At 38.1% G+C, this 27,839-nt stretch overlaps 1 protein-coding gene across 3 annotated transcripts in view; it reads right to left on the bottom strand.

The window, feature by feature from the left end:
• The window catches only part of LPGAT1 (lysophosphatidylglycerol acyltransferase 1), a 67,433-nt gene that overhangs the window by 29,331 nt on the left and 10,263 nt on the right, over nucleotides 1–27,839 (bottom strand). For all 3 annotated transcript variants that reach the window (XM_030034448.2, XM_030034449.2, XM_030034450.2), the window contains 2 exons: nucleotides 9,242–9,360; nucleotides 2,695–2,790 (listed from right to left, as the gene is read on the bottom strand). In XM_030034448.2, the coding sequence (XP_029890308.1) occupies nucleotides 2,695–2,790; nucleotides 9,242–9,360 (215 nt within the window). The remainder of the gene's footprint in view (nucleotides 1–2,694; nucleotides 2,791–9,241; nucleotides 9,361–27,839) is intronic.

Below are 27,839 nucleotides of genomic sequence, written 5' to 3'. Positions count from 1 at the left end.
CAATAAATATGAGATGCCCTAGCCAACAAGATATTGTATGACACCAGCTTCTAGTTTGATAATTAGCTGTATATAGGATATAGCCAGGTGGTAATTAAACCTGACAGACCAAGGGGAAGAGAAAAAACCAAAACCACCAAAACCCACAAAAACCTTAATTCATTTCTCCTCTTTGATGTACTAGCACAACTTTTTCACTTAAGACAGTTAAGATTTGTCCTTAATTACTGCAGAAATATCTTCAGTATCTTAAACAACAATCTTTTCTCTTCCCACTTCCACACACAGCAAGAGCAAGCTACCCAAATTTTCACAGTAATTAGTTTACGTCAATTATTATTTTTGAGTGCTCCAAAGTGAATTTGCCAAATCACTCAGAAGACACAGGAGCCCAAAATTTAAGCATCCCTCAGCAGAGGTGATTTTAATTCTCTGAAATGTCAACAAACATTCCACTCTGGTGGGTTTTTTTGGCAGGGAAGAGGTAAAGAGTGGGGTTGAGCAGAAGACAACAAGAAACAGTATTTTATTGAAGACAAGTTTTGTGAAAGTGTTTCTCCTAGATTTTGAAATCTCACGATTGCAATTACTTCCAACTTACCTCATGAAAGCGAAGGAAAAACCTCTGCCTGCTCATATTAATGCAATTAAAGAGCAATATAAAAGTTCTTCAGTTAAAACAGTCCTTTCCCACCAGAACACAGGACTCCAGGATAGCAAAATAGTTAAAAAAACCAGCAGCCTACAACAAACTTTTCACACGTTAGATATTAAACCTCTCCAAAACCTAAACAAACCTAATGAATGTGACTGGTGGATAAATTGCGGTTTAGCAAATGCCGTGAGGTTTAAGATGCTGCTGTGATACAGGAAAATCTACTGGACTAATGGGAAAGAGGGGAGCGTTTAAACGCAACTGTGACTAGTGGAATACTGAAGAGTCCTGGAAAAAAAAATGCAATTAACATACTGTCCAGAAAGAAGAGAAAGTAAGTCATATAGAAGCAGAAGCAGATCCTTAATACAACCAATTCTTGAAGACCATGGCTACTTGATCACTATCACAGGGAACGGTCTCAGCCTTCTTTCCTTTAGAGGAAAGAAAACAGGTAGCAGCGGACTGCTGACAAATTCTTTAGGATGCCATGCACTTTGCATCACCAATGTGGCAAGTTATTGACACTCTTGGTTTCCAGTAAACTTTTCAATGGGAGAAGAGAAAACACTAGTCAACTTCTGGTAGACCTCAGAAGCATTCCTAAAACTGCCATTGGTGCTGCTCATGAAAATGAGGCTAACATACATTTTTAACAAATAGGATGTATTGTACCATGATCAAATTACATTATTTTACAGGGAAAAAAATTAAGTATTTGCTCATCCAAATATTACTAGGGCCCTTCTATAGTTAGGCAACGGATCATTACTCACTCACCTTAAGTGTTTTTGCTACATCCAAAGGCTAATTAACAGCCAAGAAACATTTTATTTTCAATTGGTTTGTATTTAGACTCATGATGACATTATTTTATTTGTGATGTTGTATATATCAGCCACTTTACAAAAATGAGGACAAGCCTTAGTTTTTGCAGCTCAGTAATGGTGTGGTTTTGTAACTGGAATTGCAACACCACATTCGGAAATTACAATTAACAAGCTGACAGCCGTGTGTACCTCAAAATTTGTATCTTGTGAATTTTAACTACTGAAATAATTTATATTTTACAAAGTGTCAAACCCTGTTCCTTTCTATACTCTCAGAGTACACAGTTGTATATCTCTAGAGACCTTTATCTTATTATCTAATTTTGCCTGAGGTTTTCTAACCACGCCTCTAGTCTTAGCGAGGAATCTCACTTTAGCTGTGCATAGCTGTGATTAAGTATTTATTTATTTCATTCTGAGTAAATTAGCTTCTCCTTCTCTGTAAACTGAAAATTCATTAATTCTCTCTGGCTGCCCATACATTTTAAGTCCAGACAAATAAAAATAAGGAGAGCAAAGAAACGTGTATGCTAGATGTCACAGTTCACATAAATGGCAGCAGGTTCATGGTTATCATTGTACTTCCAAGTTTCTACTTTTACAGTGTAGTTTGATCAACAGCTACCAAACAACAAAACCCCCCCCAAATTGTAAGAAATAATCTGAGGTTTTCACTCCTTAACATTTGAGATACTGAGCTCAACACACATTCTTTCCTGATGCTCAAATAATAATTAACCTTCAAGAATCAATTAATTACTATTATGCAGGTCCATTACCACCTTAAACTGGTCTACTACCATGTCACCATCTAAAGGGTTGGTCCTGTCTTTCCTTATCTGAAACTTTGACAGTCAGAACAGTGACCTAACCAGACTCAGTTTCAAGGTCACTAAGGAAAGAAGAGAGGTGCCAACAATGGGCAGTCCGAAGTGGGGAGACAAAAAGGACTGCTCATGTACTTTGCTTGTACACCTCTCATGAAAGGCTCGCATCGTAATTGGGTTCCGTAAACATTCATGTCTAGGCAAATAATAAAATAAGCTTGGAAAAAAAGCTGTTTCAGAACAAAACTCTACCCAAATACACACATTACAGCATAGTTATTTCATCTTGCAAACCATCCAGGAGGTAATCAGTAAGTCCCATAACACCACAATGTTCCAAATATAAGGATAAATCAAAGCACTATTTCGTGTTTCCATTTACCTGTCTTATAAAGAAATCTCCATGGATTAGAGACACAATGCCAAAATTTGTATACTTAAAAATATGATCCATCAGCCACATCATCTGACGGACAACCTGAAAAGTTAAAAAAAAAAAAAGTCTAGTAAATATCAAGTGCAGAGAATTATGCATATACTGGTCACATTCTTGTCACCCTTGCAACAGCAATAAAACTAGCAAATATAAAGTCCCTTTTGCCCAAAAGTATAAAGTGGCACAGGTGCTACACTTCTCCCTCAAGACTAGGATTAAATAGCTGCCTTTTTGTAATATAATATACACTAAGTTCTACTCTGTCTTCTCACACAAGTAGTGTAATGCTTCTTATTGACATACCACCACAATTTTAAGCCAGTTGCAAACTAAAACCATTTTCAGTGTTTGTTAAAGTACACAAAACAATACAGATCTGTATTTGAAATCTCCAGCTGTTTTATGTCTACCACAAAACCACTTTTCCTTATATTTTTTTGTACTTGGTGATTTTGGGGATAAGATCATGTTGTTCTCGTGCTTCTGATGTGCACATGCTCCATACATGCTTACTCCATCTTTGAACAGCAGCATTCACTGAGACCTATCTACCGCCCACATGCCATTACCGATTTCTCTCATGGCAGAGTAGTCACATGCATCCCTGAGAATTTCATTAAGTCATGCTCCTTGTCCTGGCAAAGCAGCACGGTGAGAAGGCAAAAACAGAGGTTGAGACATTAGATTCACTTTGACCATCACCTCTTACAGGACAGAAGGCAGACACTACAGCAGTTCAGTTCTTTGAGATTTAAAATAGAATTACTCCAGAAGAGGTAAGTAACAGAAGGGAAAAGCTTCTCTCACAAGGAGATCTCTATAGCTCTACATGTACACCTACATGTAGATTTTGAGAGGGGTAGGAATTGGCTCTTCACAGCTGGAAAATCCAGTGTCTTTTCCATTTATCACTATCAAAAAATGATATGGAGAACCATGACATTTCTCTGGTAGTCAGAAGATAATTTTTTGAATCTTAAACAGGCACCTTCTGCTTGGCATCTTTCAGTTGTCCAAGACACATAATTTGAGGCAAAGGCACAAAGAAAGCAGTCTAAGAAATAAAGATTTCCTCTAGAAAATACAATATATTGTTCATGTATTAGTTGATTACATCTATTGCTAAAGTGTACTCTACACTTCTCTCCAAACACCAGAGGCTTGCACAGTAACAGAAATACTCAGAATCCACATCCATGCTTTCAACAATACTTCTAACAAAATAGTTTGATACAGTGAAAGATGGTGGCTTTTACCTCTTTTCACATCTTCACATGTCTAGGTGGAATTTGTAGAAAGCAGATCATATTTCACGAAGGAATTCTGTTTTGTAAAAGCAGCTCGATAATTTGCAATTTGCATCTAGAATTGCATGTATCAGTAAGTCTTTCTTCCAAAGAAGTCTAATCATCTCTTGGAGTGCTCTGATTACCTATTCTCCCTTTTGACCACAGAAGCTATAAATGAATCCTGGGTTATATATTTGGAGGAAGGTAACTGTCACATACCCTGTTTCTTAAACAACTGTGGCCGGATGCTCAGCAAAGTGAAGTTTTTCCACACTTGCAAGAACATACCTGCCAAAGAACGTTTAAGATACTTTATTGCCTTAGACATATAGCTGATCTTCCAGCAAAATCTGAATGTCACATTTAGAAACTAGCTATCCCTGCCTAAGAGCACATTAAGAACACCTCAACTTTTGTGTTTTTTTCATACTAGCAAACTTTCTATTTGAAGATCTTGGATAATGCAACAGCACCCATTTCTGGACCCTCTAGCATCACTGGAAGTGGAAAAGGAAACCATGTCTGAGAGAAAAGGACAGCTCTCAAAGATATCAGAGGTTTTGCTTTGGAAACAAGCATCCATTTCTTCTCTGTGACGTGCTAGTATCCTTTCCTGTCTGCCAGTGATATTTCTCACTGGATGCTACATCTAAGGGAACAAAGACACATTATGTATTTGTGAGTGATAAAAGAAAAATTAGTTCCTAGATGTAACTCACCACTTGAAAATAATATTGGTGAAATGGTTTCTCATACAGCTATCCCCGGGCCTTTGTTAAATAAAAGAGGCTCCTAAAGCAAAAATTCTTCTCTGCAGAGATTCACATTCTTTCCATTTCAGTAAATTAGAAAGCCTTAGGAAGGGGAAAAAAAAGAAAGAAAAGGTATGCCCTAAGGACAAGAGTTAAAAAAAGCATCACTGAGAGGTGTTATTGCTCTTCAAGGCACTAGAATATCATAAGTTCATGCCCACGCACCAGCCCAAAGATGACAGGCTAGTGTAGGGAACCATATCCTTTGACAAACACACCACCAAAATTCCACTGATGATGATTTAGCCTGCAGCAGTACCCATGTGACTGTCAGTGTTCATCTACTACTTTGGCATTTTGATGATTATTGTTCTATTATATCAAGCAGAAGTTAAACCAACATAATCTATTTTACTGCAGCAGATAAGCAAGCTTAATAATCTGCTTCCCTGAAAAGAAAAGGTTTGTTTCTTTTGAGGAATCAACATTGTTCCCTAGATGTTCTATGGCAATGCTGGAGGAAGAACTCTTGCCCAGCAATGCTAGGGCTTCTCTCCTCCCATACCACTTTTGTCTTTTTATTTAGATGATGGTAGGTTTATCCTGAAAGTTGATCATTGCTCTGCAGACTCTGAAGTCCATCTCACCATGTTTTAGGTGACACAGGCAGGGCTTCTAACTAGCATCCCTGGACTTCCTCAGTCTTTTTGAGAAGGGGTGATGTGATTGTGTCAAAGATCAGTGTGACATACAAGTTGTGACTAAGACAAAACATACAGGCAGTTTGCTGCAAGCGAGCTACAAAGAGACAAACTCCAGAGCTCACGGATTACAAATCTGCCTATAAACCTAGGCAGTGGTAAGAAATACAAAGAGGAAATATTTTTATGTATTAATTAATGAATGTATACACACAATCTAACAAAATCAAAAAGGAGGAGTTCAAAAAATAGGACACAATTATCTTGTTTGCAATTAAACGGCAAACTAGATTAATGGATATTCATTCTGCTCTGCTACCAAGGGCAGAGCAGAGGACACTACAAAATATTGGTGGTGGCTCTTCCATTTAGTATCCTCAGGAACAAAACAACGCTTATCAGATGAGTCTCATATCACTTACATTTCAAGGAGGTTTAAGCAAAGACATTCAGAAGTATTTTGAGCACAGATTCATAGTTGTTTATGGATTGAAAGAAATTTTGGATGCCGTTTCAGGTACTTTTTGCTTCATTCTTCCTGCCTAAAGAAGTTCAGACTGTAGAAAAATCTTTTACCAATTTTATAAAAAAATCTAGGTGTCTCCTATTCTCAGGCCCACTTTCATTTCACTCTACACAGATTTCATAACAAAGCAACCTGAAGAGACTGACTTACATCTTTCAAGCACCTCTAACTTGACAATGAAACCTGGGAAGGTGTGTCTTGAAATTTGCACTCAAACAGCCGCAAGCTCTACTTTTTCCTCTCCACTGCACCCTTCCTGGTGCTGCTTTCTGCTCTAAATCATAATAAATAGCCACATTTATCAGTCCTGATCCAGTCAGAAAGCAGTAATAGCAGCATTTTAACCTACTTCTCTTCATCAAACACATAACCTTTAATGTTTATGAGACCCCAACTAACTAAGTTTGTTTTAACACTTACTTTCACAAACAAATTGGAACAATTTCTTGAACTATATAAAAAGTGTAATTAGCTCACTTCCGATTCAGCTGAAACCTTACTCTGTGTGGCTTATCTTATGGTAACATGTATTAGTCAAACAATACCAGTCCATTCCTTCCATTAAAATTACAACTTTTAGCTAAGTTCCACTTCCCTAATAAGAGATCATGTTTTCCTTATTCACATAAGTGAATGTGAAAGACAAGAAGTGTCTTAACACATGTATTTTAGCTTACTGCTTAGTGAGATTAAATTTGCTTAAAACATATAGGCTACACAATCATTTGTATATAAGATTTTATAAAATACTAGAAAAAAATACCATCACATTTCCTGACATGGCCCTTAGGAAACATTGTCAAGTTGCAAGAACGTTTCAGTATTCTACCTCACTGCACAGAAAAAACATAGAACTTTAAATGAAAGACTTGTGATTTTTTTTAAACAATTTTAACATTTAAGGTACTGAAATCATTCTGATTTTGTTAACATTTTTTTAAAAAGCAGCATTAAACAGTAAGTGTCTGCAGATTACATCTGGTTTCAGTCTGCAATGGCTGGCAAAAGCAAGCAATAGAAATGATGGACTGCCACAGGAGGAAGGTTTTCCTAGTTCTGACACTGCACCATCACCTCTGAAAGGCTGCCTTTGGTATGCTGTTTTCCTTCTTTGTATGTCCTTCCATGTGAAATGGAAGCGAGCTTTTCACCTTCACAAAACACTTTGAGAGCTAAAAAGTGTTGTCTGAGTGGTAAAGTGTTTAGGAATTAGTGCAGCTTAACCATCCTAAACAAAAGAAAAAATTCTTGGAAATTGCTATCTTGTTACTAACAGATGAGTATCAAGGTTGTGAAGGAGTCCATGTTAAATGTAAACTGTATTTAAATAAAATTGCCTAATTTCAATAGTTGCCTATTGTATAACGATTTCTTTTGGACAGGTAGGTTGTTTTTTTTTTTTTTCCTTTAGTGGTTTCACAGTCACTCAAAGTAAAGACAATTCTCTTCTGTTCAGAAATATGAAGCATGCTATTTAAAAACACCTGATTCAGCAAGTTCTATCAAGGATAAACTATCCTGATCTTCCTCATTATTTTTAGCCACTTGTACTACTCGTGCTGTATTTTAAGCATGTGTTGAAGCTCGTACATTTTTTATTTCTTTATTAGCTAAAAACATTAAAGCCATGCTAGGCTCTGGACAGGTATATTCCAAGAGCAATGACTGCAATTATTTAAGGGAAAAAACAGTGATTTTAAGGATGTTTTGTTTTTCGAAAGACCGGCAAACCTAACAGTTTCCATAGTGAAGATTGTTTGCCATCTCAATGCCTTCCTCCATTTTTAACACCTTCTACGTTCAATGAAATTTACTGTGTCTTGACTGAAACTTTTTAGCTATGCAGTCAAACAGGATAAATACGGCTTAGATTTATATATACACTAGTATACATACATGAGTCAATGAAGCTCTGCGATATTTAAAACACCTGGGACATCACTAGTCATGATTATATGCAATACATATCCACAGGACTACACCCTCACAGTCCTATCTTTATCACAAGATTGTCCTATGCATAATTTTGGTGAAGGGAATTAAAGAGTGTTTATTCTGTCATTCTACTCATTGGGGTACAGTACAGAATAACTTCCTCAATTCCAAAAGAAGTTAAAGCAATTAAAAGTACTTTTAAAACACAGTCTTCTCTAGGCTACAGTAGAAAGAAAGAAATTAGTCTCTGCTCAACCTTGAGTGGCATTTTCATACTTCTTTTTTTGAGTTTGGTTTGAATTATTTTTATTTTTTTTTCAATCAGCTCTGCTGTTGTAAGAAAGACCTGGAAAAATCTCTAAAAAAAAAGTTACATCACTGGTAGAGATACAGTGTATACACAATCTATATTAATATACACTAAGAAAAACAGTGCCAGAAGTTGTGCAGATGGAACAAAAAGCAGTTGTTGTTCTCCTTGTTTCTTCACCATATGGTCCCAAGAGAGAAGACAACACTAAGAGACACACACAGCTGATGCATTTTTTCAGCTCGCCAGGTATGTTTCCCACCCTTTGTAGCCTAATCATACATAACCCCTTCCTCCTGATTTGCACACAAATCTCAATTCCTGTTTAGAACCCATACTCTAGGTTTTCAGCACTACACTCCCTAGATGTGAATTTTCTGAACAGCAACGGGTGAAACAATTGACATTAGTTGCACTTCTCACCAAGAAATCCTTAAGAGTTTGTGAAATAAGAGCTCAAGCAATTTTGACCTTAGCTGGTTACCTTAGCTTGGACATGCCCTCATAGGGAAGTCACTTTCAGTTTCTGAACTCCTACCAAAATCCCATACAGAACTTGCTTCTAACTTTGAGAAAAATCCCATGCTGGAATAAAGTCGTAACCAAGAAGCTAGACCTGTGTTGGTTTGAGCAAAGTTGGCATGAGTTGCACAAGGGCATGAGATGAGAGGAAAAAGTCAAGTACATGATTACCTGCAAGGAGATCTGCTTCCCTCTATGTTAACCTAGACTGGATGCACAGTAACTCCGCTTGTATTTGACCTTCTTCAAAGGCAACATTTAGGGTCTAAAACCTGCTCCAAGCTACTGGCTGTCACATTAAGCCAAATCTAACCAAAAAGCTTCCTATTCAGGGCCTTGAGATTATATGGTGGATTAACACACAAAAGTCAGTCATCAGTAGCGCACACAGATGCAAGCACACCCAAGGTAACAGATCGCATACACAGAAGCTATCCCACTCCCCGGTTGTAGCCTACCGTGCCTTTATCCTGAAGGCACATCATCAGAGTGCAGACGTCACCCGTTGCTTGATGGTTCACCAGCACCATGGCTTCATCTTCTGACACTGCTTTAACATCATCACCCCATTCCACTACTATTAAAAAAAAGTAAAATTAAAAGGTAAATTTTACAATGACCATATGGAAATTTTACTATCAACAAAACAAAAACCCCAAAGACCCCCACACCCATACAATTATAATAAAGAAACCTACATGCTACATGTCAATTAAAATTGGCACATAGCATAAGATAGGAATATTAGCAAGACCATTTTTCCAAGCAGAGGGTATCCAGCTTAGTTTTAAATTGCATGCACAGAGTAAGAACAAAACAAAAATACTCTACTAGAACATATGCACAGAGATTGATCTTTTTGTGTCATTACACTATTCTATATTTAGGGTCTTAAAATTACATAAGCTTTTGATGCAGCTTTGAAATTCAACTGTCTCACTTCATTAGATTAAAAAAAAAAGCATATTGTCAAAACAGGTTTTTGTTGGTTTTTTTAAACTTAGCAAGTTTGTTTCACTTCTACACTTACTATTATTAAACTACTCTGGTAAACGCAAAACAAAAAACCTGTAGTTGGATCATTAGGTTTAAAATGCTACATTAAACCAACTCAGTAATTCAAATCTAAACAAGCTGGCTATAGGCAAGAAAGTGGGTTCAGAAAACGCTGCTCAGATGACAGAAACTATTAGTCACTATTTTGTAGACCAGAGACCAGATACTCCAGTGGCAAGAATAATGTCAGGAGGAAGCTACAGCTGTTGATCATCCAACATTTACACTGACTAGCAAAAATATGCTGAGGTGAGGAAAAGGAGTTAAAATTGCTAGTTCCATCATCCCAAAGTAATTAAAGAGAGAAAGACAAGACTGCCTCCCAAAGAACACAGGGTGGAAAACTAGAAAAAAGTCTGTTGTAAATTAAAGAGCAGAATACATCTAATGCTGTCACTGGAGCAAAGAGACAAGCAAGTAAAGTCTGGCCCTCTTCAGTAAAAGGGATGGTTATTGCAATGCAGGGTAAAGGGAAAAGATGCGCAGGCAAAGTAGCTCTATGAAGCTGAAAAGGAAAAGTAAGATGAATTGCCCATGCATGTAGGATATGATTATTTTTCTGTTCAGTATATTAAGTGGTTCTTACTGGCTATTATTCTCATTTCTGACATCAAAGGAAATATTTCACCCCCACTACTGAATCTTTAATACTGTTATTAACAGGCCTCCAGGCAGTGAACAACTCTCATCACAGGACAATTAATTACTTTACTACTATCTGTCTTTTAAGCAGTGGTTTAACTGATGCAAAAGCAATAGGCTACCCACTGAAGACAAGAAGCAATAACCCCTGCATAGCTTCCCTGTCCTTGCAGAAATCCAATTAGCATCACACCTTTGAAAACTGCCACTTCTACTATTTTCTAATGGCTCCCAAATTAGTACTGAATTGAGCCTTGAACACAAAGTAAAAAAATAAGATGCTGTATTTGGTCACAAGTAGATAGGAATAGACTAGAGATATGAAGGTGGGGAGGACTATTCACTCCATAATGTTCAACCTCCTTTCCTTTCCCTGGGCAAGCTAAGCACAGATCCCTTCTTATTTTTCTCAACGTGAACTTGGAAGATCCCCTTTATCACTCCTCCTCAATTGTGCAGATTGCCTCCAATGCCCTCTCTGACCCTATGGAAGTTGGAAAATGCCTGGACATGGCAGTCATTGTTGACTGTGCACCTTCCTTATCAAGTATTTCACATATCTACCTATGGCAGTACCCCCCCAGGCAAGAAACTAAGATGAAATAAGAATTGTTTTAAAGAGAAATGAATCAACCGCATACTAATTTTGAAATTATTTTCACTGTTTTTATTAAGTAGCCAATATACAATAGTCTTACTGAACTGTGGCTTTCCAAAAGTAATAAAAACTGAGTACAAAATACATTAAGCATCTGCAAAATAAGGTTTCTCACAAGTAGCAAAATAATTTTATTTGGAAATAATTAATTTCTAGATCACTCAGAGAAAAAAATTGATTACTTTACTATAGATACTTCCCTGGAACCTATCAATTTATACTACTAATAATTTCTACTGTAGAGCAGTTTAAAAATCTTCAGCAGTTTTAATCTTCAAAAATGTTTCACAGATCTAATTTTCTGAAGGATTAAAATAAAGTTCATGACTGAAAAATGTAAGCCATGAGAAGTAGCATGCAATCGAAAACAACTAAAGAGGAGAACTTATGAACCTTGATTTGCTACAAAAAAGTACATTTTTAGCATACTAGATGAAGACTAACGTCTGACTTTGAAACTTTCAGCTAGGCCCCAAAGAAAAACAGGAAAAAAGCTTCTGCTGTTACCTAGGGTATTTTACCTACTCATTAAATACAATAGAGGGTAAAAACACACAACCAGCTTACAATGCACTAACAAGTTTCAGCTGAGAAGTAGTAAAAAGGTGGGCTCTGTTATCCTACCCCAAATGCAAGGTAAAAAAAAAAGTTTGATTTAATTCTTTAATTTATTTACTCAATTCATTTTATCTATCAATTGGCCAGGCTAATAGCTCAACTTCTGTGGCTCAGCTGACAGGTAGTAAGTTATTAAATCACAGTGATTCAGCTGGACATCTTCTAGTTTCTTTTCCCTCTGTCATTTCTCCTCAGGCAATCAGGCTGTCTCTTGTGCTTAATAACGCTTTATGGTCAATTGATTGACCTGATTATCAAGGAGAAAAGAATCAGTTTGTGCAAGTCCTTCACAGAGCATTTCTGGATCGGAAATAGAACAGCAAACCACAAAAGTGTGCAGAAAAACCACTGCCATTACCACAATTTTTTAAAGAAGAAGAAAAACCCTCAAATATCTAGAATTTTAAGTTTGCAGTGTCCCTTTAAACTCTCAGTGGGGGGAATAAATACTCGTCTTCAATTTTCTCACCACGCTGAAATTTTCAAAACAAGCAATTTTTGCTTTAAGAAATACTTGTGCTATTACATTCCTCCATTGCAGTTGGAAACATTCAAATCAAAACCTCAGCTGCATGGCAGCAGAACCAGGCACACGGCTTTGCTCCACTGTGACAAGACAAAAACCAGCTCAAAGACAAGTATTTGTCACTCAGGGGCCTGAAAACCAGCAAACATTCTTCCATGGCTTCCTTCTATTGCCAGGACACATTTTATAAGGATACCGCTTCTGTGTCTACAGCCTCGCAATAGTTAAGATTTCTGCAAATGCAGTTCAACATAGTGAAGTAACATACAGGAAGGAAAGAGCAGGAAATCAGTTTAACATGGTAGTTTGAAATCACCGTAGTCTTGGTACCAAGAAAATCCAGTAATCCTGATTAGTAATGTCATCTTTTACCCACAAGATTGAGACAGACGTGGCTTAGCTGTAAGAGATACTTCATTTGTGATTTAGTGTTGTAAGCAAAAGGCTTCTCCAGGAAAGGATGAAGATAAGTTCACTTGCAATTGCATGCACCGTAAGACAGGAAGATTTATCCTTATCTTATAACAAGAAGTCAAAGATGTACACAAGTCTCTAAAACATCGAGAAAATATTTCATATAACGAGCTGCAAACTGAGCTTTTTACGAGCTAGTCCTTGCAGACCTTAAAGAAGAAAATTAAAGCAATGAAAGAGTTTTTTCCACATTTTTCCTGAACTATTACACATCTAAACATGGCTATTGAGAGTTCTCAGAACACTTGGCTGCTTTGTAACCATGTACTTAACATAACTGTGTGCATGTAAGCGATGCTATGAATAAATATACAAGCACTTTAATTGCAGTATGTTATTAGGCTGGGCAAATGACTACTCAGCTAACTAACAATTCAGTAGATTTATTTTATACTTTTGAATATACCTGACAAGAATGGCAGTCTAGTATTCTGTGCAACTGCCTAGCAATTACTATGAATGACTTTTGATACTGCATTTTAAAACTTCAAGAGTGTTCTAAAATTTTTGACAGTCTCTTCTGCATTATGGTTAATAGTTTCACTACAGTGTGTGCCGTAAGAATCTGTATAAATTTTATTGGCATCTTAACAACTTAAGTTCTAATGAATACTTGGGGTTATTATTTCAAAATGTATTGAGTTTAACTTATTCCTCCACTGAATTGGAAAGCAAAAAAAAAAAAAAAAAAAAAAAAAAAAAGCCTCCTCCCAGAATTTCAACAGCCATTAGGAAGTGGGCAGTGAAGGAACTAGATGAAATTCTCATACTAGCATCATCCAAATCTAAAAGCTACCATATTAATCCCATAAATAAAAAACATGAAAAGACTGATACTTTATGGCAAGGTCAGGGAACCTCTTAAGTGTTCTAATCACAATTATTAAAAATCCCAAACCCATAAAACAGCTAGATAAATCACCTGAAAGTTATGATATATGTAAACATAATTGATTTGGATTTCCACTTTATTTGCCATTTAGATTTGAGCCTACAAACAATATTCACAACTTTCTCTAGAAACTGGGGAAGTCAAGAACTTTTACTCCAGAACCTCCCACTCCTTAGTTTATTTTTCTCCTGATCACTTGTAACCACTTGCATCCACGAGGCAAGACTTCAAGAAAACCTATTCCAAGAAGTTGCAGGTTGGCAACACTTAGAACTGAACAGTACCACCTTTTGTCAATCGCTTGAAAACCTTCAGTAACAAACGGCATTATTAATGGAAAGCCTCCTTTGCTTCCTCAAAAGCCACCCTGTTTTCTAAAAGAACAAACATTATTGTTAGGTATTGAATAGTGACCAACTCATGACAACCAGGTTTCTATGTTTTAAACGTTCCTCCTCATATTCAAGCATTTGAGTCTAGCAAGTTGCAACCCTGCTTTACTGTTATTCACAAATGGCTTGTCAAAGCATGTTTCAGTTAGAGTAGCTCTGTGTAGCTGTTAAACTCATTTCTCTCCTTTATAGATGGGATTCTTTGATAGCTGGCATTAAGAAATCCCAGAAGTGATGCCAGAGGTTAAATATTACTTAGCATGCCTAGACCACATTAAAAAAAAAATGAATAGAAGACATGCTAAAGGAGCTTTTTTCCTCTTAACAAAAAGGTTAAAGGCATTTGTCTCTGCAAATTGGTTGCCTACAGTGAAAAAAAAGGAAAACAAACAATGGACTAAGCAAACCAGCATACAGTTAGGTTTTTTACATTTATTACGTGCAGATTTTAGGGTTTGAAGACATTTAAAAACACCTATATAAAATCAGACACATACTATTGGACAGAGAAAAATAGCTCTTCCTATCCCACCCATTCCTTCAAAAATTCATACTGCCAAGGAAACCTTCAGACATTTCCTTTAAGTACACACAACACGTACAGGTGAACAATAAAAGTACAATCCAGAAAAGGAGGAAAAGAACATGCATACAACATCATATATCATTAAACACAGCTTCATTTAACATGTTATCTGTCTTTTTCTATTAAAGAATGTACCCTTACTAACAAAAGTATTGTCAATTTCAATGCTATTACAATATACATATCTTAAGGTGGTAAAAATACAGTTTCAAACAAGATTTTGATACCAAAAAAGCATCTTTTACAGCTAACTTGATCCAGACTTTTATGATGATAAACTGACCTGCACTGAAAAATTTTTCCTTTTAATTCCATCAAGAAAAATGCTTATCATAGAGAAGTCAGAGAAGAAGCAGCAACTGGGGAAGAGAAGCCTGCAAATAAAGGGAGATTGTTCCTACAGTACATATTAATAAACCATGGCTGGATTTAAGATGTCCCAGTCATCATCTTCATTTTTCTGTGACAAACCATTTTGCAGACCTCTACACTTCATTGTAGGAAACAATGCACATTTCCTTTAGCTTTCAGTTCCATTCTTCTTAGCTGTCACCCTTTCTTTCTGCAGTTTACAGACAGATCTGCTTTCTGGAGAAGAGGACTTGAGCAGTCACAATATTTATGCCCTAAGTCAACTCACACTCTTACTTCAATTAACTGACAGTAAGAGGTGTTAAAAACAGGAGACTTACAACAGAAATGCCCTGGCTCTTTCACCTTTCTCACCAACCCAAGAACCATGCTTTTCCCTAAAGCACAGCAGCTCCTTTTGGAAATAGGCCCTAGTGATGACTACTTTTGAAGACTGACTTAATTTTCCTGGAGTGCACGTTCAAGACCTCATGGGTACATTTTGCTTGAGTTCTATAATTCACTGGCACAAGAGATGATGCTTGTGGCTGAAGAGAGGGCTCCTTTTACCCATATGTGACTGAGAATCAATAAAAGCAAAACCTTAGCTCACTCTCAGCGAAGCAAACTTCTGCCACTGATTTCAGTACAGGCAACATCATTTCAAGAGCTTCTCCATAATTATGCTAGGCAAGCAGTTTATATAAGAAAACTTTTAAAGTTAACAAATTCTGTCAGGATAGACAAGCTATGCTCACTACAGATATTTAAGGAATCATTCCAAGATATCTTAAGTCTTACAAGAACGTATCTTTCACTGGACATACCCTCCACATTTTGCTGGAGGTCTCCAACAGCTACTTTATTCTGCTCCTACAACACTGTTTGAATTATAGAGGCACTGAAGTCCTACAGCTCATAGTTGAGATCATCCAAACTGGAACCCCAGTCGTACATGGTGGTTACTGCTTCCAAGGAGTGGTACAAGACAGGCAGTGTTCATAGCCACACAGGCAAATGTGGACCGTGAAATGTGAAGATTGCGATTGATGTCAGCTTTCATGACTATACTGGTAATACACTGTAGCAGCAGAGAAGCAACTCCACTGTCTGTTTTGCTGCTTCTATTATTAGAAAAGCAACTGCAAGACTGAAGAATGGGATGGAGTGCTGAAATCCTTTTGAAGTACCTCGAGCTCATGAGTCAGACCACTCGCAGAAGGAGCAAGCTGTACAGCACATTCCTCCCCGGTGACAGACAAAATACATTAACTACCCAGAGGAACATCAATGCATTCATGAACTAATATCCTAATGCTCTAATACCTTACATACTCCAGATGTTATAATGGCCAGAAAAACAAATCAGTTTGAAGCCTAGAAGAAGGAGAAGCAAAACAATGGGGCAGTCTCAATTTTTTCTCCTCATGAAAGAATACTTTTTTACACTTTTAACACACAGGAAATAAAACATCAGAACAACAAGTAAAGTTTATTAAGGGATACTGAAAATCAAAAGTTAAAAACAATCCTAAGAAGTTTCAAAGTATGCACAAAAAATTAGCTAGTTAGAAGCACATTGTCAACAAGGTCCTAAAAATACAGAAGAATCTGAACCGACAGTAAATATACTTCAGATTAACTCCTATCACTACAGTTTATATTTAAAGCTGATACTCAGTACCATTTTCACCATTCCTAGTTACATTGTGGAAAGAAACACTGTCAATCTATGTTCAAAAATGTTTACTTCCAACATCAAATAAAGACAAAGTTTACAGGACTGTCTTTAATATGACCATAAACCAAAACCAGGTATATAAGCTAGAAGATGAACTCTTGCCTTTTGCTGGTTAAAAGTTTCTAAACACTGTGGGGATGACGAAAAAGCTGTAACACCCTAAGTGACAGAAGCAAAGAAACATATTTCCCTAAAACAAGCATTGAAGAGACTCTGAATAGAAGGATCTCAGCTAAGTTGTTACACGGAGCAAGACAAGATTTGCAGCTCACTAAGACTGGCACAATTGTACATGGCGAGAAACCTCCTTCAACTATCACAGGGTCACAAGACAGCTTGTATGAAAAAATGTCCCAAGAAATTTTGGTGCACAGATGTTTTATTACTCCCTAGACAGATACTACAGATTTCAGAATTTTAAGGAGAAGAACCAAGACATACAAGTTTTTTTACCAGTTTGCACTTTCTGTCATTCAACCCCAAGGTCAGAGACAACAATGGAAACACCACAGTCAATCCCTCAATGCAAAGAGGTCCAGCAATTGCCTAAAAAGACTCTTTTTGTCAGACAAGGCTGTGGGTCCTACATTTCAGTCTCTTTATCTACACGGATAATTTTTACAAGTGAGAAAAGATTCTCACCACTCAAGCACATGACTTTATATACTAAATCCACAGAACACTTTTCCATTTTTTTAAAATGCAAAAGTCAAACCCTTGCAGTTTCACCGGTAACACTAATGTTTACTCTTAACAAGAAGGTAGCCTAACATCGAATTTGCATAAGTTGATACCACAGTCTTAAAAGTCCTAGTCAGTGTATCATATATTGAAACTACAGTATTTTAAGTATGTTTACAATTGAAAATACATCCTAAGCTCAAAGAAATTTGTATCTGCAAGACTGCTATATGAAAAACAGACTGACTTTTCTAGAATTAAAAAGAAAAAGAGGAATTTCAGAATACAGCACCATTACAACAATTCAAGCATGTTTCTCTTTGTAAAAGGTTAAGTACCACAGAAAAGCAGTGAGAAGAGGAAAGAGAGTTTCTTTTCTCTGATCAAAAAACATACCAGTGCAGCTGGGTAACTAAAAAATGCTACAAATACAGAGCTTGCTATTACTGTTACCCTTATCAACCTTTCAGGCAAAGAAGAGTTGGCTGTGGCTCTGTATTTTTAATAGCTTGAACCCAGCAGGTTACTACAGTACTTTACCCATACTCATCTGCCCCATCACTGCTGCTGTGCAACTAATCAAGCAGGAACAGAGCTGACAAGCAGGGTCTGACACATCAAACACCAACAGATAGGAACAAGTCAACAGAAGTGCCATGGCGTTTTTGTTTTTATTTTTCCCTTTAAAAACTACAGGTATCTTTAAAAAAATTCCCATCTGCTCCATAAGCTGGAGAACTTGTTCCCTCCTGGATTCAAGTCCAAAAAAGTCAGATGCAGGCTTTCCCTCTATATATATCTGAAAAGAATGACAAATAAAACAGGAGGGAAGAGGAAGATTCATTTAGAGCACAAAAAAAAGGGGTAAGCTAGTCTGAAATTCAGTATGTCAACACTGGGACTTGAGCTTTAAGAAGGAAAACTGTAGGAGAGAGATTCATCACCTCCAGCACCATGAAGCCCAGCTGGAGGCCTGTCACTAGGATTGTACCCCAGGGGTCGATACTGGGACCAGTACTGTTTAACATCCTCATTAGCAGCATCCTGCACAGTAGAACAGAGTGCACCCTCTACAAGTTTGCATCAATCTTGCAGACAATGCAGAACCAGGAGGACTGGTTGATAGACCAGACGGTCATGCTGCCATTCAGAGGGATGCAGACAGGCTGGAGAAATGAGCCAACAGGAAACTCAGAGAGTTCAACAAGGGGCAGTGTTGAGTCCCACACCTGGGGAGCAGCTTTGCAGAAAAGGCCCTGGAGTCCTGGTGGACAAGCTGACCACAGGCCAGAAATGCATCCTCATGGCATGGCAAACAGAATCCTGGGCTGCATTAGGAAAAGCACTGCCAGCAGGTGGAGGGAGGTGGTCCTTCCCTCTGCCCAGCACTGGGGAGGCCACATCTGGAGCACTAGGTCCAGTTTTGGGTTCCCCCATAAAATAGAAGACGCAGACTTACTGGAGTGAGTCCAACAAAGGGCCACTAAGATGTTTAAGTGACCAGAGCATCTTTCGTACAAGGAGAGGCTGAGGGAGCTGGGACTGTTCAGCCTGGAGAAGAAAAGGCTCTGGGGGGGAATCTTACCCATATGTAAGTACCTCATGGGGGTGCAGGGAGAGGAGTAAAGAAGACTTAGCCAGACTCTTTCCTGCAGTATCCAGTGACATGCTGAGACGCAACGAGCACAAATTGAAATACAAGACACCCACATCAATACAAGGGAAAAAAAAAAAAAATTTTACCATGACAGTGGTCAAACACTGGCACAGGTTGCAGTGAGGTTGTGGAGTGTCCATCCTTGGAGCTATTAAAAACCTGACTGGACATGGACCTGGGCAACCTGCTCTAACTGACCTTGCTTTGAGCAGGGGGTTCAACTATATGATCCTCAGAGGCCCCTTCCAACCTAAACAATTCTGTGATCCACAGCCTGATACCAGGAGAAAAAACACAGTGTTAACAGAATTCTTTCTTAGTGGATACCTTCAACTACAACAAAACCTACAATTTCATCCTGCAGCATGAAAAGGAACAGCCTTTACAGTCACAAATCACATGTTGCAAATACAAACTGGCAAGGTTTTTTGGTCTTGCTGCTGCAGAACTGCAGCAAAGACAGAAATTTGAAGGATAGTTCAAACCTTAATATGGAAGAAGCAGAATATGATTCACCTAGGATCATCAGACTCAGGAAGAATGTGGGACCAGTAACCAACACCACAAACTTGAGGCAATGACGCATTTTAGCCTGAATAAGCCATTGTGTTCACTGCTATGAAGTCCTGAGATCTTAATCCGAAGACAGAGATCTTCAGATCTTCAATTTTATCTTTATCTGTATCTTTAGCTATGTTACAAAATATTATGGCAAATTAAACTACTCTATTGAGACTGTTTTGTCTGCATGTCAAACACGAAATATGCAAGCAGCTATATTCAAATTGAGCTACTTTTAGTTACTCAAACACCAAGACATTCAAATTACTACTTAACACTCATACAGTTACTGACACCTACTTAAACATAAAACTTAGATTAGAGTAGTAACAAGTAAACAAAAAAACTCCAACATGTAGAGTAGGAAGGTCTCAATTATTTCCCCTACTATATTTATCTAAGATATTTCTTATTTTTCCTATTTTGGTCAAGTTGCTGTAATACTTGAGAAGCAAAAGACAGCCACTGCAACATCATGTGAGCATCTGTGCTGGTGAAAAAAAAAACCAACAAAAAAAAAAACAAAATGGAAGGGGCAAGCCAGCACAACCAGAGCTATCAGAAGAAGATGGGATGATGGGGCAGCAAGCACCAGTTGGAGCAGAATGAATCCTTATGGAACTGCAGTTTGCTATGCTGGAAGACCTGCTGGGCAAGTCTGGTTGGCCCAAGGTGCAAAGCATAACCAGCACGAGTCACCTAAGTTACCTTCAAAATTGCTATGAATTTCTTTTTAAAACAAACAAACAAACTTGTTAGGCATGTTGTGGTCTTTAAAGCATAGCAAGCATAGAGTTTTGTTGTTTTAAAGAACACTATAACATGTTAAAAACGTGTAAGCCCCCACTCTTCCCTGTAAGCTTAAGTACAAAAGAGAAAGATAAATGTCCTCATTACAAAAATGTTGTAGCCATGTGCCACAGACACTACGGAACAACTATTTAGGCAGGGACAGGGTGACAGCTGTTTGATTTTAGTGGGCTTTGGATTTGTCTGAGGAAAGCAAGTTAAAGAAAATATTTTTCTCCCTAAGAGAGCACTCTGAAAGCACACCCTCTGTCACAGCTGAAGTACTGCATTGTAACAATAACCTGAACTGTCTTTGCAGAGTCAACTGCCTAGGCAGCAGAATCTACCCAGGGGCAGTATCAAAAACTACAATCCTATTACTACAGCTTCCTTTTGAGTCACTGGCAATGGTATGCATTACTAGTTTGATCCTGTTGCTTGTCTTTCCAGATGTGAGATTCCCTGTGATGCCAAAGAGTCATTCATAAGGTACTTCACTTCCCACAACTGTTAAGGTGGCTCAAAAAGTACAGCTATGGTATCATACAGCCTTAAAAAGCTAACAGATACAGGACAAAAGCAGATCTTCCCAGTCAGGTTTCATGGCAGACAATGCCCAGAGAACACACCCAGGTTCATGGCCCTAAGTAAAGGGATACTTTTCAGATTGTGTAATCAACACCAAAAAACAGTATATCCAAACCAACTGTGTGAAAAATCCCATTAGGGTAATGGTCTATGCAAAGCAAATGACTTGTGAAATAGCAGTCCTGTTTCCTCCAGAGAAGGGACTACCTCTTTCAAAGCAGGGGGAATGGTCGAAACCTGCTTTGCAGCCTCAGCTGTTAACTCTAAGGATCTTGATCAAAAGAGAAACAGAAATGCAAGATGCAAACTAGGTGGTCTAGTGCAAGCTGGCTAAAACAAACTAATAATCAACAAGCCATTGTACAGGACCACAGCACTCCCACTGTTTCCATTCAACTGTTTGGCCACTTATGCAGAGCTGCACACAGCAACACCAAAGGACTTTCTGTTAGGAATCAAACTTTCTTCTCTATACAACAGAAGTAGAGTCTCTGCAGTATAGTCCAGGATAATATGAATACTGGGGAAACTGGACAAAGACTCCACTGGAGAAAAATGCACCCACAGGACAGAAGCAAGCCTTCAAATAAATAATTGGGGAAAATCTGTATTTCTGTTTCAATAAGAAGACACTAGCAGAGTCTGATAGCTATAAAGAAATAAAAATAAGAATAATCTATCATCACAAATAGGTAAAGTAAAACTTGAAGGAACTTGTTACAGAAAGTTTAAGTATATTCTGTGATAACTGTTGAACTGCCCAAAATGAACTCCTGATAAAGACTGCACAAAATTCACAAAATTTTCACTGGTATTTAAAAGGGAGCAAGCTCTATTACAACAACGTTCTGCAAAAATTGCTGTTTAGCTCTTTAAAAAAAAGTAAGGTATTTGGAAAGCCACAGTTTTAGCCATATGGAAGATTCTGCTCCTACTTAGTCTAGATTTCCAAGTCAGGCCAGTTGAAAATATGGCTTTAAAGAGCAAGTAACTGGTGGCATATAGCAATGAACCTGCCCAGGAAGAGATGGCCATTTCCTCTCCTTTTAAGATTTGTAGATTGCAAGCTTCCTATATCATTCCAAGGAAACCAGAGCATCTAGAAGCTTTTCAGATGTTTTTCCCAAAAAAACCAGCTGCAGAAATATAATGAGATATTCAGCAATCTTACAACAAATATTCCAAAGCCATGGAGTATCAAGTCTTTCTGGGAACAGCAGAACTCAACAGAATTTAGTCATTACCTACTGCATAAGGGACTGGAGAAGCTAGCTAGCAATGAAAAGACATGAGTTGGAAGTCTCATTTCCATTTTTAACTGCAAGTTTTAAGTTACTGTATATTTTGGGACCATAAACTTTTCAGAGCACTATACAAGAGGCTCTTTCAGGTAACAGACATGCAGAACGCAGAAAATTGGCACTGGATTGCACAAAGAGTGAGAGCCAATTCTCATAGGAAGCTGATAAAGCATATTATTCTAGTGCACTTATATCGTAGCTAGAGAGGTAACTAATCAAGTGTTTTCTGGTACCCATGAAATTCTCTGAAGTACCTTGAGGTTTATCAAATACAAGAACCAGAAAACTGTTAATAGGGCTGGAAGTGAACAAACATTACTTTTTCTTTAAACAAGATGTGGAACTTGCCTAAAACTCCAAATGAGAGTTTGCATTCATCTTTCCCTACATACTAAGCCTAATCAAATACCATGGTGAAAAAGCTTGATGGGCCCCCAAGCATTCTACTTAGCTCTAGAACTGTACCACCAGAACCGGGTGCAGGCAAGGGTTACAGCCAAAAGGGTACATATCAAGAAAAGCTGCCAGAGTGAATACAGGTAAGAACTAAGACTATACATTTCAGAAGATGTGCAAGGTTAAAAAAAACAAACCATAATTACACTACTGAGCAAGGAAACTGTTTTCCAGTGTTCAAATCCAACTGGGCTCAAAAAACATGATTTTGCGTATATCCTTTAAATAAGTCATATTGATTCAAAAAAATACCAGATCTTCATCAATTTTTCCTCCTAACAGAATCAAACTGCATGACTTTAATCACTGGCTAAAGGTTCAAGTCAGGAAAACCAACAATACTATTACTGGAAATCAAGATTCTGCATGTGGTAAGACCACCCAGATATCCCAGCTCTGGTCATTACCTTCTGCTTATCTAAATCATGTTCTGTTACCTTGCAGTTAGCTCTTCATATTCTTCAGGTCTTGCCTAAGTTACTACAAAACGCTGTTGACACTGTCTCATTATACAGATGATGTTTTTCAGCCCAGCTCATGATACAGGACAAATAATTACCACATAGAAGTACTGCCAGATACATTTGGAAACCCCTTTACTTTTAGATATCTCTGTTAAATGGCCCACACAGGAAAGGCAAAAGGCCATTCCGTGCATTTATTTACAGTCTCGCTACAGTGACCTCAGAACTGAGGAGCTTGTCTCCATTTGAGGGACATTGACAATTTGAACCTCTTCAACTCAGTCAACTCTGGACAGAAAAAACAGAGCTACTGAGTGCCTTAATGATCATAAGAACAAGAAATACATATTGAAACAGTGTATTTTGAGCTTGCAGAAGTAGCATAATCTAAAAATCAATATCCTCAAGCAATAAAACTGGCTACTAATCAAACAGCTGCAGCATTATTCTCTCCTCCCCGATACAACTCTGCACCATCCTCCAGTACCAGTGGGTTAGCATTGCTATATACCACAAAACAGAACCAAGACATTGGACATTTCCAAGCTGCAGTGTGGAGGAGAAAACTTAATAATGGAAGGCATGCAAAGAATCAAAAAATAACTGGATGCAGATGCAAGGAAGCAGAAGGACAAACCTTTTAAAAGAAGCCTTTAATGTTTGCACTGTTGGGTTTCAAGGACTTCATTAAACTCACCCACGCTACAAACAACAGTCTTTACGACAAAGAAGTTATAACATGAACAAGAACTGTAAAAACATCTCCCCTTGAACTTTTTAGACACTATGTTCATTTTTTTCAAATAATGGATTCTATAAAGGCCGGGGGGAAAATGATGTTCAGTTACCACAAATTTAATCAAAATAATTTAATCATAAAACTATAAGATGCTAATGATGCAGATTAACATAACAGCAAATTCCTACATTCATTTTTATGTTTCTGTTTATGCAAGTCCCATTATTAAAACAAGAGGCAACAGTAAGTTTGAAAAGTGTGCTGGAAAGCGTATGACAATAATTCTAGCCCAGAACTTAAGCTACTACTTTTGCTGGTATGATGCAGCAAATGATTCAAGCCAACAAAGCATCTTACCATATTTAAATTTACCCCACGTTATCCTACACCAGTTAAGTGTGTGGCCATGTTTCAGGTTGCCAGTAAGCACAAGTCCATCATCATAAAATCAGAAGCAACACCTTTAATTGCACTCTAAGGCTATCACAAATGAAGTAATTAGCAGGAAAAAACAGCCTCTGTCATTAGATTATTCTAGCTGATGTACCTCAAATGCAGCTGTAGAAAGTTTACTGTTCCTAATTTTAAAAAAAGTTTAGCACTCTGGCATCTGTTACTATTACAAAACAAATAATCCTCTTACACCTGCTGACAACTGCAAAAAATACCTTGGATTTGTGGCTGACAGTCTTACTGGGACTTTCAGTACTACATTCAGTAGTACTTTTGTCCTGGTTTCTACTGGATAGAGTTAATTTTCTTTCTAGTAGCTGGTATAGTGTTATGTCTTGGATTCAGTATGAGAAGAATGTTGATAACACACTGATGTTTTCAGCTGTCGCTAAGTAGTGTTTAGACTAAGTCGAGGACTTTTCAGCTTGTCATGCCCAACCAGCAAGAAGGCTGGAGCGGTACAAGAAGTTGGGAGGGGACACAGCCAGGACAGCTGACCCAAACTGGCCAAAGGGGTATTCCATACCATGTGACATCATGCCCAGTATATAAACTGGAGGGAGTTGGCCTGGGGGGGGGGGGAATTGCTGCTCAGGAACTAACTGGGCATCCATCGGCGAGTGGTGAGCAATTGCATTGTACATCACTTGTTTTGTATATTCCGATCCTTTTATTAGTATTGGCATTTTATTATTGTTATTATCATTATTAGTTTCTTCCTTTCTGTTCTATTAAACTGTGTTTATCTCAACTCACAAGTTTTACCTTTTTTCTTCTGATTCTCTCCCCATCCCCCTGGGGGAGAGGGGGGGGGGGAGGAGTGAGCGAGAAGCTGCGTGGTGCTTAGTTGCTGGCTGGGGTTAAACCACAACAACTTTTTACTGACATAAAATGGTTGGACTCGATACAAACAAATTTATTCAAACATTCTGAATGGCTGGCTCCAACACCTACCCTTCATCCTCAGCACATAGACTAATATTCAATGCACCTTTCAATTAAATACCCAGGTCCCAATTTTGAAATATGCTGCTGCAATGACAGTAATTGAGGCTTCTCTCTCTTCTCCCTCCTCAAATTAAAAAAAAATTCCACATCTCAGATCAAAAAGTTTTTCTATACATTGGGAGCAAACGGTAAAAATGACAGCAGAAAAATGCTGGGGGAACAAAAAAAAAGAAAAAGAACAGACTTCAGAGTACTTCAATTAGAAACAGTACTTCACTGCAGAGCAGTTTCTCTGGAGAGCACCCGTAAAGGGGTTGACCGAGAGAGTTGTGAAAGAGACTGTGGAAATGGACTTCTTTTCAAATACAGCAAGTGTGCCACAAATGCAAGAAGAAACTATGAATCTCAAAACTGCACTTTACAATTACATGATTAATGTGAATAATCCTAAGTCTGTGGGTAGCAATAGGCACTGTAAGCACTTTACATGCAACTTGTCATGATCTGTGGCTACAAGTGCCTTGGCTTACTCATGAAGCACTTGCCAGAAGTGATACAAATTACTCTTTCCTCAGACAAAAAGAAAACTAGGCAAAACCAAATTCATTCCAGCTACAAAAGTCTAGCACACTTACTAGCAGAGTAAGAGTTTTGGTCAATACACTTCAAACATCGAATTCTACCTATCCAATTAAATCTTCTGTACTTTGCTCAAAGAAACCCTGCCTCAAAGCAAACCCAGTGAGTGACCAGACACTCAGATTTACCACATTGTTTTTGCAAAGTATCAGGAAAGGGTGGTAATGAGACTGGAAAAGGAGCAAGCCACCTACTACGGTTCTTTCTTCATCATGGCAGCCACCCAAATAACCCTCAGCCTTCCTACAGTCATGCACAGCCACAACACTCATAGTTATGTGAACTCAGCTCTGCATTTTAGCTTTTAAAGTTTAGTAGGCTGTTAAAACATTCGCAAAGAATGTAAGCAAAGGGGGTCGGTGGGGAGGTGTGTTTCAGTATTTTCTCCCTCTGAAATAGACCATGGACAAAAGTGTTTCTCCAGCCTGTAAAAATCTTGTCAAACTCCAGAAGCCCAAGGTAGGCATCAAACAATCTTTAAACACATCCAAGACAATACAATTACCTGGGCAAAGGCCTTGCTGTTGTCACATTCCCCTCCTATGTTACTAGGTTAGGAGACCGAAGTATTAGGTTTGACAATACAAACAGAAGTCTCAAAAAAAAAAAAAAAATTTCATCAGTTTGTTTTCATGTAATCCACTACATGCAAGAGGCTTAACAGTCATTTATATTAACTGTACCTGCATCCAAAAGCATTTTTTCAAATGTAAACTGAACTTTATAGATCTTTCATGTTATATTAGTGTATACACAGGCTATGGTTATATTTATTTCCAAGTAAAGCTGTTGCTAGGAGGTACAACTGAATTTTATGCTGGAGACAAGCACAGGAAATAAAAATGGATTATGAAAGAAGAATGCATTTGGAAAGGAAATTGGCAGTTACCAGAGTTGGAGTTCTGCCAGGCCATCTATATATATTTATGCATATCAAAATATACCAGGTTCAGGTACAAAACTCAAGAGGCCACCTTTCTAATGTAATGCCTTCACACGTGCTGTAGAGTGGTACAGAACCCTTCCTGACAGACTAATGCTGCTGACCACCCACACTGTTGCTCCCAGGTCTCCCCAAATACACTCAAATACACCTCATGTTTCTACATGTCCCTGGGTCAGATTCATAATGGACTTTTCCTTTATCTCTGCCCTGTCTACAGTAATCTGAGCATCACTGCTCTTTCTTGAAAGTTTCACTCACGTTGATGCCCCTCCAGTCCTCCTTTTAGGAGGCTACGCCAACTCCTGTTTTACATACAGAGTAGAAACTCTTAAAAACACAATACTTTAAGTTCTTTTACCACCTTGTCCTTTTTCCTAACATTAAGACTAAAACAGTTATCTGCAAATGCCTTTTGGATCTAAAGGCTATGATAAGCAAGGTGGATTAAACATCATCTAAAGGAAAGGATGCTGCTTCACACACCGTCTGCCACTGCCAGATTAACACGTTGCTCCAGAAGCAGAAATAAGAAAGCCTGGTTTCCCAAAAACTTGTTGTCTAACCTCCTTCTCCTCAATGGGGTGGACAAGACGTGCCAGCACTGTGGCAAACCCCAAACCATTGATGCAGTGGTTGGCCATGCAGCAGATGCCAAGCAAGACATATGATGGCCAAATCTGCCTGCGCTACCCTCAGCTGAGGCACTAACTTGGGTCTCTCTCTTTCCTCCATTCAGCTGCAAATTTTCACAAAACTCATGAGAACACCATTATGTCTGAAATCTCAACCATCTGGTCAATCACAGACAAATTCACAAGGAGGCAAATCAGAAGTGTGGGAGAGGTGAGAGGAAAAAAAAGCTGTTAAACAAGTAGCTTAAACCCATCAGGAAACTATG

This window comes from Aquila chrysaetos, chromosome 13 (assembly GCF_900496995.4).
Source record: "Aquila chrysaetos chrysaetos chromosome 13, bAquChr1.4, whole genome shotgun sequence".
NCBI lineage: Eukaryota > Metazoa > Chordata > Aves > Accipitriformes > Accipitridae > Aquila > Aquila chrysaetos.
This window is presented reverse-complemented; position numbering and strand designations above follow the sequence as displayed.